This window comes from Mirounga angustirostris, unplaced genomic scaffold, assembly GCF_029215605.1.
Source record: "Mirounga angustirostris isolate CCGP_5_RB_7025 unplaced genomic scaffold, mMirAng1.0.hap1 SCAF_9, whole genome shotgun sequence".
In the NCBI taxonomy this organism is placed as follows: Eukaryota; Metazoa; Chordata; class Mammalia; order Carnivora; family Phocidae; genus Mirounga; species Mirounga angustirostris.
This window is the reverse complement of record NW_026991717.1, coordinates 134,472,617-134,484,997: the sequence shown is the minus strand read 5'-3', so window position 1 is coordinate 134,484,997 and position 12,381 is coordinate 134,472,617. Positions and strand designations below refer to the sequence as shown.

General features: G+C 48.3%; 1 protein-coding gene across 1 annotated transcript; it reads right to left on the bottom strand.

Moving 5' to 3' along the window:
* Positions 1 to 4,754: 4,754 nt before the first annotated feature.
* SERPINA4 (serpin family A member 4) lies at positions 4,755 to 12,140 on the bottom strand. Its single transcript, XM_045902027.3, has 4 exons — positions 11,483 to 12,140; positions 7,039 to 7,312; positions 6,066 to 6,225; positions 4,755 to 5,284 (listed from the first exon to the last, which is right to left on the bottom strand). The coding sequence occupies exons 1-4, from the start codon at positions 12,129 to 12,131 to the stop codon at positions 5,084 to 5,086; spliced, it is 1,284 nt and encodes a 427-aa protein (XP_045757983.1). The 5' UTR covers positions 12,132 to 12,140; the 3' UTR covers positions 4,755 to 5,083.
* Positions 12,141 to 12,381: the final 241 nt, after the last annotated feature.

Here is a 12,381-nt window from a genome sequence, read left to right as displayed (position 1 = left end):
AAGATGGAATTGACCAAGATAGGAAGGACTTCTCCGGCTGTGTGTATTGTTCCTGGAGACATCCCATGGACTACATTCTAAGCCTGTGTTATAAGGAATGTCTTGAGAATTTGGGGAAAGTCTGTGGTGATCCCTGACCCCCCACTGCTGCTGAGAAAGGGCTCTGAAGGAAGGGGGCAGAGACTGGGTAAGTTCCGAAGAGAAAGGTTCGGGGGTGGGGATGGTCTCAGGGCATGGTGCCCCATGTATTATCCTGCGAGGGCTGCCATAACAAAATACCATAGACTGGGGGACTTAAACAGCAGAAATTTATTTTCTCCCATTTCTGGAGGCTAGAAGTCCAAGATCAACGTGACGTCAGATTTGGTTTCTGGTGAGCTCTCCCTTCCTGGCTTGTAGTTGGCACCTTCTCCATGGGCTCTTTGTGCATAAGGGGAGAGAGGGAGAGACGCAGCTCTGGCGTCTCTTTCTTTCTTTTTTTTTTTTTTAAAGATTTTATTTATTTATTTGACAGAGAGAGAGACAGCGAGAGCAGGAACACAAGCAGGGGGAGTGGGAGAGGGAGAAGCAGGCTTCCCGCAGAGCAGGGAGCCCGATGCGGGGCTCGATCCCAGGACCCTGGGACCATGACCTGAGCCGAAGGCAGACGCTTAACGACTGAGCCACCCAGGCGCCCTGGCGTCTCTTTCTTTTAAGGACACCGTTCCTGTGGGATTAAAGCCCAGCCCTTATGACTCACCTAACTTTAATTACCTTCCTGAAAGTCCCCGTCTCTAAATACAGTCACATTAGGGGTTAGGACTTCAACATGTGAACTCTGAGGCGACACACTTAAATCCATAACAGCCCCAGTGAGAGGGTAGGATGGGTCAGCGGCCAGAATATGGAAATTTAAAGGACTATATAGATCACAGTAGATTTATTTTTCCATTAACACCAAGAGCAGCAGAGAACACCATCCCAACAGGTGAGTTTCGCCCAGAGCAGAGGTGGATTCTGCTCAGCCCGCTGAGTGCTACAATGTTGAGCAGAAATGCCTTTAATGAGATGGGGGCCATTACTGACCCACCTGCCTGGACCCCGACACTATCAGCCCACTTTACCTATTCAGGTGACCTGTGCATCTGAAGTTGTGACTTGCTCTAGAAGACAGGGTTGTGACAGAAGATGAAATGAGAGACTGGTTAACATCTGTGGGGCACCAAAGGTGTGTGCTCTATGTATAATAACTCATCCAATGTTCCAAATGGGCTTTCGTGTTAGGTAGTATCATCACCACTTTACAGATAAGGGCACTGAGGCGCAGAATACCCCGTGTCCCATACTGTTACAGGTTAAGCTATGTCCCCCTAGAGTGAAGTCCTAACCCCCACCACCATAGAAGTTGACCTTATTTGAATACAGGGTCATTGCAGATGGAATTAGTTAAGATGAAATCACACTGGAGTGGACCCTTAATCCCCTATGACCTGTGTCCTTATAAAAAGGGGACATCTGGACACAGACACACAGAGAATTCCATGGATGTCCAGCAAACCACCCGAAGCTGGGAGGGAGGCCTGGAACAGATTCTCCCTCACGGCCCTCAGAAAGAACCACCACCCTGCCAACACCTTGATCTTGGACTTCTAGCCTCCAGAACTCTGGAAAAATACATTTCTGTTGGTTAAACCACTCAGTTTGTGGCGATTTGTACTGACAACCCTAACAAGCTAATACACTCAGTCATTGGTGGCGGCCAGATGTGAACCCAGGCATTCCAGCTCCAAAGTCTGGGTTCTATACTTGGGTGTTCTGTGGCTTCTTGATAACTCCTAGAAGCACGCATCACCATGCCTTGCTCCCTGCAGCTGCTCAGAGGATGGGAACATGGGAGCCACCGGCCTTAGATCTGCCGTTTCCCAGAGGAGGGTCCCTCGCCTTCCCAGGCAGCCAGGGATGGAGCGGGCTCCTTCCTGCCCCTCACCTGCCACACTGAGTCAGAGCCAGGGAGGGGCTCCTAGGTCTGTAGCCTCAGGGGATCCCATGTCCACCCCCCATCTCTGCTGCTACAGCTGCTGGGGGGGGGCTCTGTGCCTACTTATGGGGTGGAGAGTGGACATTGAGATCCAGAGAGGTGAAGTGCCTGCCCCACCGCACAGGGTTAGTGGAGAAGCTGGGGCTGCATCCCCCCTTGTTTCCATCCAGATTTCAAGTGCCTCCCCCTCCGTCCCCTCCATTTGAGAGATCCCCTGGTTTCCCGGCCAGTGGCCAATCCCCGCCTGGTAACTATTTGTTGAATGACAGAATGAATAACCGAGAGAGCCCATGAGGCATCTCCACACACCCACTTATGAGAGCCAGGCAAACTCATCATTCCGCTGGCATCCGGGGTCCCCAGAGTATACCGCTGATGCTCATGGCGCTCCCTATTGCCCACCCCCCACCCTCCTGCTGCAAAGCACAGAAAGCCTCCATTTTTCCCGTGCAAGAGAGCTCCTGAAACCATAAACCCACTCAGCCCTTCGGAGTGCTGAACGCTGGTCCCTGAGAAGTGGGTTCTCAAGTGGTGTAACAAGTGCCACCCAATAAGGGACCCCATAGGAGAGCAGCAAAAGAGAAGGAAGCCCGGGCACCACTCGGGGGGAATAAGGTGTCCTGCATGGAGTCTTTTTTATTGCTTTCTGGGTTTAATGTTCCAAAAGCGCATTTAGAAATCTGCGGAGTTGGCATAAATATTTACCCAATCAATTCCAGGGATGTGTCAAGGGGGTTGGTGCAGAACAAACAGCTCGGGGACCTTGCTCAGGGCATAGCCTTTTTCATTCATTCATTCATTCATTCATTCATTCATTCATTCACCAAATATCAGTTGAGCCTCAGCCACACGCCAGACCATATGATCAACTCAGGGGCCAGGTTCTGGGGTGAGTGAAGGGAATACAGGGTGAACAGAGCCCTGCCTTCCAGATGTTCTGTCTAATCAGGGCTAAGAGAGCAGAGATTACAGTCTGCCAACCACATTTGATGGTAAGATGGCAGTCCGCCTTGGAGAGGGCCTGAGGCGTTTATAGGAGATCCTGGGAGATTCTCAGAGGCGGGGAAGGGGGCTCTCTGGGGAATGGGGGCCTGTAGGGACAACCTGGGGAAGCAGCACATTTCTGTGGCTGAAGTCACTGGACACACAAGTGCAGGAGGAGGGACTAAGGCAGGAGAGGCAGGTGGGGACCAGGTGGGGAGGGCCTTGACTGCAGGTAGAGGACTGCGAGCTTTATCTTCTAGGCAAGAGGGAGCCACTGAGGGCTTCTGAGCTGGGGAGGGACAGGCTTCGTCAGAATATGGAAGCATCACTCTCAAGGCTGAACTGAGGGTGACGGCTCCCCTTTCCTCCCCTTCATCACACCCGGGCTTCACGTTCCCACGCCCCTGGGCAGTGCTGGGGCCACAATAACCCCAGGCCCTTTCACCTGACCCACTTGAATCCACCCACCTGCCTGCCTCTGTAGGGGCAGAGATGACAGTGTCAGCCTGGGCCGGACTTTAAAAAACAGAATTCAACTTCTTCTCAACAGGTGCAGGGGGAAGTGGACCAATATTTTCAGTAACAGAGCTGCTTTTCAGCCAATCAAACCAGGGGATGGAAAGGAGGGTTTGCATTCCTCTGAGCATGGGAGGGCACGGGGTCCTGTGGCATTTCCAGTGCCTTGTCGGTGTAGCTCAGGGCCGGTATGATGAGCTCAGCACTTTCCTCCTCTGGGACTTTCCTTTACCATTGTTGTCCCAGGTTGTCCTGTCCAGCTCAGGGCTGTATTTTAGAGGCCAGGGGAGAGAACCTCAAAATCTCCCCTTCCCACCCTCTCTAGCTTCCTTCTGCAACAGCTTTTCCTACCATAAGCAAGTAGTCTGTCTCTTGCCCTGGATATTGTTTTCCTGGGTTCCCGCAATGACCTATTCTTGTACCTGTAGCATGACGTGGGCCAGGGACCATGTCACACAAAGCCTGGATCATTGTAACTCTGAATCAGTCATCTCAATGCTGGAGGTGGCCCACAGCCTGTCTCTCCAGTCACCAGTGGAAATCTGGGTTTGTGACAGCAACTGACCAACAAGAACACCCCCAGAGCCCTGCCTGGGGAAATGCGTTTGCCATATATTACTGAGGTTTAGGACAAACACAGCCAGGATCTGTCGGCCTGCCTCTTCCTGTGGGAGGGATAGAGGTTTCTTCTCTAAGACTCTGGGTGGACCCCGTGCAGAGAATTCACCCCACATACTACGGACATCTGAGTGGGACCATCTGGGTAAGCCCCTATTAGCCAGGTGAGGAAGCAGCCTCAAGAAGGGAAGAGATTGGCCAGAGGCCCTGGAGCAAAAGGGCAGGATGTAAGTATAGACCCCCAGGCTCCAATCTCATGTTCTTCCTTCTTCTGCGGTGCATCTGTGACCATGGCCATTGAACCTGCTGGACCGGCCACATCTCCACGGTCAAAGGAGGAGGCAGAGCCTGTGCCCCCCTGGGGGGTGCTGCCCGTCTTGCTGGGTCTTCCTCACTAGGTCGCTATGGCGGCCACCTTGACTGGTGCTCTCCCAGCCAAGGTCTTCAGAGCCCCTGCTCTAGAAACAAAGCATCCACCCTGCCGGGGACAGCCGGCTGCCCACATTTCTTCCCCTTCCATATATACCTTGCCAACCCCCTGGAACTTGGAGCATCTCACCCCCATGTCTGGGACCAGCTACGCCAGGGCAAGGGAGGGCAAACCCCAAAGGGATGGGGAATAGGGATACATTTATTGAGTACCTACTATGTGCAAGGCACCAAACCAAGCTCCTCATAGCCATCATTGTGTTTAATCCCTTCAACCACCTGGCAGGGTTTCTCCCACCTTCCAGGGTGGTGCTCAAAGCGGTGAGATGATCTGCCCTGAGGAGCTGGGTGTCCAGTTCACACGTATCTCACACCACCCACATCCCTCTCCCTCGCCAACAGCTTCTGCCCTGGACTCTCAGGATCTTCTGTGTCCCCCATTCTGAACATGGAGCTGCTCACACTGAGACCCCCAGGCCACACCTTCCTGCTTGTAACAGAGAGCCAGCTCTGGGAGGGCTATGGCTTCGTGGGGTTGACAACCTTGCCCAGGAAAAGGATGCTCTGGGTGTTGGTGGAAAAGATCGCCACGAAGAAGGGCCGGTTGAACCGAAGGACTCTGCGATTGTGCTGGGCAGACATAAAGGTGATAAAGCTGCCAGTGGCCGCTGCCGCCTGGGTGCCAACCTCATCCACCTCCAGAATGGCTTTGTGGAAACTCTGGGAAGGAAATCACAAGTGTTACCTCCGAGAGAACATGAATCAGGACTTGGGGAAGACTGGAAGAACCAGAGATCGCTGGAGATCAACACTGCAGGTCACTGCTTGCCAAACCACTTGTTGGGGGATCTCACAGAAAGCATGTCTACACTGGATGGATCTGTGAGCTGGAAGACCTCTTATTTATAGGAACAATTATTTCTATCAGCAACTGAAGACTTACTGTGTGCCTAGGGCTCTTTTTAAATTCCACAGCCACCCTATAAGGTTGATGTATTATGGCTGTTTTACAGATGAGGAAAATAAATCCAGACACTCACTCACCCTTGAATGCCATAAGGGGAGGACCTCAACTCTGGAATTCAACTCTGCAACTCAAAGCTCTACCCTGGAGTGCACTTTTGTCTTCTTAACTGAAGTCAAAATTCTCTTTCTTTCGTCAAAAAGACCTCTGATACACACACACCCAGCCCAGCCTGGTCTGTATCCTCCCTCTATTTCTATCAATGCATTTATCACCCTCCGTTGTGATCTATGAAGCTCACTTGGCTGTGAGAGCTCCCTGAGGACACAGACTGGGTGGACACCATATCCCCAGCGCCAAGTACCATGCCAATACATGGTGGGTTGGTTCCCAGATGCCCATCTCTGTGGGTGGTTGAATGAAACCCAGGCTCTGAGATTTCATGTGTTGGCAGAGAGAACAACACCACCCAGCAGCTCCCAAGGGGCAGAAGTTCCCCACCAAGTCTCCAGGCACTGATGACCACGGATGACTTACCTTGGACACCTGCAGTTTTCGCTCTTTGGTGATGCCAGACAGGTCAACCTGCTTCGAGAACAGGTCCATGAAGCCCATCTTGGGCAAAATCTGATCTAATTGATAGGTGCCAGAAATGGAGAACTTGGGGAAATGCAGCTTGAGCTTCTTATAAAAATACCTGAAGGAAGCATGGGGTTAGACAAGTGAGGGACCCCAGCACTCTGTGCTCCTCTCAACTGGCCCCACTCACTCCATCTGACTTTGCTTCAGTGCTCCCAGGAATTTAATGCCAGGCGCCTTTGCCCTCAAGACTGCTGTCTGCAGGACCTCCTCCCTTGGGAGCTCATCTTCAACAGAGCTGGCTTTCTGGGGACATGCCAGGTGCCCAGGGAGATACGAGTCTCCCTGTGTGGTAGCTTTGCCTTCGCCTCTGTTGGGGTCCTATGGTTTTCACTTATTTGGGACCAGATGATTTCTTTGGCTAGAATTCCTCTATCTCATGAGCTGTGCGAATTTTCTATCCACCTGTGGCCTTAGGCTGAGACCCTTATCTATGGTTGGAAATTTTTCCCACTCATAGCCCCAGGGTGATAGGAAACTTCCTTGCTACTTCCTTGGATGGGTGTATGGAGTTTTTTTCAAGTCCTTCTATACTAGGCACATTGATCAGAGGTCTACCCACTCACTGCACAGTTGGGCAGACCCTCAGAGAGCCAATGTCACTTCACCCAAGTCTTGGGCAGTGTAAGGGCTACATCTAGAACCAGGACTCTTAACTCCTAGTCTGGTTCTCTTTTCACTGATAGGGGCAAAATCAGATTTCAGATGTAACAGGAGAGTCCATCATCTAAGGAAACCCATGGAAAGTCTTAAAGCAAATAAGAATGCTTTCATAATTTGGCAATCATCCCCATGTGGGGCACTGGCCTTTTAGAAGGGTCCATTTGAAGGGCAATCTTGCAGATTCAGCACAACGGGTCACATTGATTACCTCTTCTGAAGCAAGTTCTTCCACCTTGTTAACATCTCTGGAGTCAAGACCTCCTCCACCTGCTTCATTTTCCCTTGATCAGGAAGGATGAAAAAGGCCGTCATGTTTCCTTGGTAATCCATCCGCAGCACCGAGCAGGGCAAGAATCTGTCGTGAAGATACCAGTGGTGCTGCGTGTCCTGCAGCATCATAGGCACCTTGACTACTGTAGTCTCATCAACATAGAAGTCTTGGGAAGTGGTCATCGAGGGAATGAATGGTTTCTCCCACAGAGCTGAAGGGAAGAAGGAAAGAAGGCACAGGGCACCTGTAGACCAACAAGCCAACCGTCCAGCCAGGGAATGCCTCTCCTACAGTCGTGGAGACGCACAACTTACTATTCCATCACGGTGTACCATTTAGATCCTTCAAACTTTGACCTGCCTAAGAAATGGATCTCTCAGGGCTCATTTAGATTCTAAAATGTGAGATACAAGAGGGTATCAGCAACATTGTTTCATGTCTCCACCATTTTTTAAACAGATTTTATTTATTTGCTTTAGAGAGAGAGAGAGAGAGTGAGCAGGGAGGGACAGAAGGGGAGGGAGACAGAGAAAGAATCAAGCAGACTCCGCACTGAACGTGGAACCGGACACGGGGCTCCATCCCATGACTCTGAGATCATGACCTGAGCTGAAACCAAGAGTCAGACATTTAACCAACTGAGCCACCCAGGTGCCCCATGTCTTCACCATTTAATCTACATTGCTGCACTTACATTTTTTTTGCCAACCTGATATTTATGTAGTGGTAGCTTGTTACAACTTTGTAGTGTACTTTCTTTGTTAAAAATGAGGTTGAGCAGTCTTTTGTATGTTTATTGACCAGCTAAACGTCCTTTTTTTTAAAAAAAATGTCAGCGCCAGTTCATGTTTCTCCCCTGTATTTGTGTAGGGTTGTTTCTTAGTGATTTGCAGGAGTTCTTTCTGAACACTAGTTGTCTATCAGTTGTGTGAGTTGCAAATCCCTTGTCTCTCTCTCTGACTTGCCTTTTCACTCTATTAGTGGTGTGTTCTGGTGATTGAAATTCTTAACCGTAATGCAGTGAATATATTAGTCTTTTCCTTTGTGGTTAGGTGTTCTGTGTCTTGTTTAGGACAACTTTCCCTTCAAGGTCATGAAGATACTCTCCTATATGATATTCTAGAAGCTTTAGTCTTCCCTTTTGCAAAAAGGACTATACTCCACCTAGAATAAATGCTTATTATTGGTTGAAAGGAGGGGTCCAAACCCATTTTGTTCCCCTTGTGGGTACCTAGTTGTCCCAGCACCATTTTTTAAAATCCACTCTTTCCCCAATGCTCCATCATGGTGGTGAGGGGGGAATGCCAGCTTTGACAAATATCAAATGTCCATGTATCTCTCCATGGGGTCATTTCTGGGCTCTATTCTGGCCTCACTATTCTGTCCCATTTGTCTATTTGTACTACACAGCCTAAATTAATATAGATTTATGATAAGTCTCACGCTCTGGCAAGCAAGTTTTCCCATCTTAACTATTCTTGGCCTTTTGCACCCCATATACATTTTAGAATCAGCTTGTTAACTGCCACCAAAAAGGATGAAAAAACCTGTTAGGATTTTGATTGGGATTGCATTAAATATTTAGATTAATTCATGAGAGAATTTATATCTTTACATATTAAGTATTCCTTTTCATGAACATAGTATATCTGTATTTTTAAAATTTTAAGTCTACTTTAATATCTCTCAAGATAATCTTATCTACAGAGATCCTGTGAATCTTTTGTTTGTTTTCTTCTAGGTACTTTTCAGTTTTGAAGGTAAGCCACAATAGTTCCACTCTCTCACCATGTAACCCACAGTGAGGCCTGGGGCTAAATTTACATCCCAAAGGGTTGGGCAGATGTGTCAGAGGGCAGGATGTCTCTATCCCCTTCCTATTTCTGGAGAACCTCTCATTCTCAGGCTAACAACACTAACCCAGCTGGAGCTAGGTCTCTTTCAGGAAGAGAGCACCCAAACCCTTCTTTATGGTCAGGGCTTTGGGTAAGATAATGGTATATACTATACATTTAAATTATATTTCAAAAGGAATGGCTTGTAGAATATTGTGTAGCCATTAAAGTGAGATCTAAATAAAGTTTTCAATAGCATAAAGCTACACACACACACACACACACACATGCATGTAAAACCTGGTAAATCTGAATAAAGTCTGTAGATTGCACCAATGTCAATTTCCTGGTTTTGCTTTTGTATGACAGTTATGTAAGATGTTATTTAAACTGGATGAAAGGTACACAGGATCTCTCTGTACTATTTCTGCAACTTCCTATAAGTTTATGGTCATTGCAGAATTAAAAATGTTTTTGAAAAAGTTTTCAGTGGTGCATGAATAATTCCATGTGTAAAATGCAAGTGATGACCAATTTGGCTGGATTGTTAGTCTGGGACTGTTTCCCAGAATCTGTTCCCTATAGATTCTGGGTTCAAGGTGGTTACAAGTGTGAGACTGGGAGGTAGATGTGAAACAACTACCACACGCTGAAGGTCTTCTCAGGAAGGAAGATGAAATGATGGACAGACTTAGTGGAGCCCTAGATGGAGACCTAGTGGTGCTCCAGGTCATCCATGCTGACCTCCAAGTTCATTGTCCAACATTAGCCCTCCAGACCAATGTGTCCCTAAGCTGCCACTGGGTGCCCAGCATGGGCCTCTCCACAAGCTCCCCCTACATGGACCCACTGTCGTGGCTGGATGTGCCTGGCATATAGATCCCTAATAAGTTCCAAACTTTCACCTGCACCAAGGACTTCACTCTGTCCCTCCAACCCTATTTCCTCCAGGCCTTCACTTGCACACAATTGTGCAAGGTCCAATTCCTATAGCAATCCCCTTTCTCCTCTGATGGAACACTGATGATACACACTGTACGAATCTGTCCCCACACTGTGATTTCAACTGTTAATATATGTGTGTGAATAGAAGACTGGAATGAATTAGGTGAAAATGTTAACACTGGTTGCCTCAGGGTGGTAGGATTATGGGTAATTTCTTTTTTTTTTATTTTTTATTTTTTTTTAAAGATTTTATTTATTTTTTTGACAGAGAGAGACATAGCAAGAGCAGGAAAACAAGCAGGGAGAGTGGGAGAGGGAGAAGCAGGCTTCCCACAGAGCAGGGAGCCCGATGTGGGACTCGATCCCAGGACCCTGGGATCATGACCTGAGCCGAAGGCAGACGCTTAACGACTGAGCCACCCAGGCGCGGATTATGGGTAATTTCTATTTCTCTTTTATACCTTTATGTGGTTTTTAAATTTTTTTTATTTTTAAAGATTTTAGTTATTTATTTGAGAGAGACAGAGATAGCGACAGAGATAGCGAGAGAGAGCACGAGCAGGGAGGAGAGGGAGAAGCAGGCTCCCCACTGAGCAGGAAGCCCAATGCAGGACTCGATCCCAGGACCCTGGGTCATGACCAGAACTGAAGGCAGACGCTTAACCGACTGTGCCACCCAGGCACCTCCTTTATGTGTTTTCAAGGGTCTTTGAAATGAGCATTGTTATCATTAGATTAATTACGATTACTCTAATTATTTATTGAGTATATATAATGGTCAAAGGTCAACAAACTTCTTTTGCAAAGGACCAGAAAGCAAATATTTTAGGCTCTATAGCAACTATTTATCTCTGGCTGTGTGAAAGCAGCCAGAGACAATACATAAATGAATGGGCATGGCTGTGTGCCAATAAAACTTTATTGACAAAAGCAGGTAACGCATCAGATGTGGCTAGAGATGGTAGTTTGCCTATCCCTTTAGGCCCTCTTCTAAGGAGTACACACAAAAATGTGACATAATTTGATCCTCAAAATAAAACTCTGGGGGCACCTGGGTGGCTCAGTCGTTAAGCATCTGCCTTTGGCTCAGGTCGTGATCCTAGGGTCCTGGGATTGAGCCCCACATCGGGTACCCTGCTCAGCGGGAAGCCTGCTTCTCCCTCTCCCACTCCCCCTGCTTGTGTTCCCTTTCTCGCTGTGTCTCTCTGTCAAATAAATAAATAAAATCTTTAAAAAAAATAAAAAATAAAAAAAATAAAAACTCTGAAGGAGGGACTCTTATTATCCTTACTTCAAGCAAACAACCTACCCTGTTTACATTGTTGGTAAGTGACAGAGCTTTGATATGAATCCAGCATTTCAATTTGTGCGTTTCATACCTTACTGTTACAAAGAAAATAAATAAGAAAATATGTCTAAAGGTATGAGGAAACCTCAATACTACACAATCTTAAATATTTGATGCTCTCACATGAATTTTCTAAGGGTTGCTTGACCCTCTCTGACCCCATCCATCCACTTTCTCTTTTTTAAATATTTAATCCATCCATAAATCAGAAAGAGAGGGAAGATAGAGGATGCACCAACAAACCAACTCTTACCTTTGAAGTAAATGTAATTCACCAGCACCATTGTGATGTCTGTGCTCAGGTGGCTGACCAAATCCACAATTTTCCCTTGAGTTTCCTCCTTGACGTGGTCATTGATGAGCTGGGTGGTGCCCACAGAGTTGTGGAAGTTGGTGAGGAAGAGTTTGGATTCATAGAAGGCCACACTGTCGTTAAGAAATTCCGGAAGGATCAGCAGGTCCTGGCTCAGGAACAGGGCACTGCCTATGTGCATCTCCAGCCCGTCACCCGGGAGCTGGAGAGTGTGCAGGAGGTGCTGGAAGCCCTGGTGGATGTCGCGCTCGGACAGCTCCGTGAGGTTGAAGCCCAGACCCTCAAGGATCTGGGTCTGGCTGTGTGAGCGGGCCCCCAGGGACAGCATGGCATAGGAGGCAGAGATGCTCAGTGGGGAAAAGAAGATGTTGCTGCCAGGACTTTGGGAAGCCATCAGGTGGTAGAAGTGGAGAGCAAAGGCTGTATTCCCTGGGGCAATCTTGAGGCTGGGGGAGCCCTCACCTGTGCTTAGAGCCTCCTGATGGGGGCTGCCAGTGTGACCCTGGCTATAGTGCTCAGGGTACAGCTGCCCATGAGAAAGGACCAGCAGTCCGACCAGAAGGAGGAGCAGGTGGTTGGCAAGATGCATCTTCTGCACTCTCACAGCTATAGGAGGAAAGAGAGTGCCTAGGCAATTCCCCAGCAGATCACCCAACCCTACTGAGAAGTCGGGCAAGGCCAGGGCCCCAGGGTGATAAGTGACACCATGAACTCTTGCAGATGGGCCTGTGGCAGTCTAGCAAAACACCCAGCACCTTCCCAACGTGTGGTGAAGATGATATTCTGTGGCAGCGCTTTAAATGAACAAAGCACACTCGTGCCCCCACCTACCTGCATTT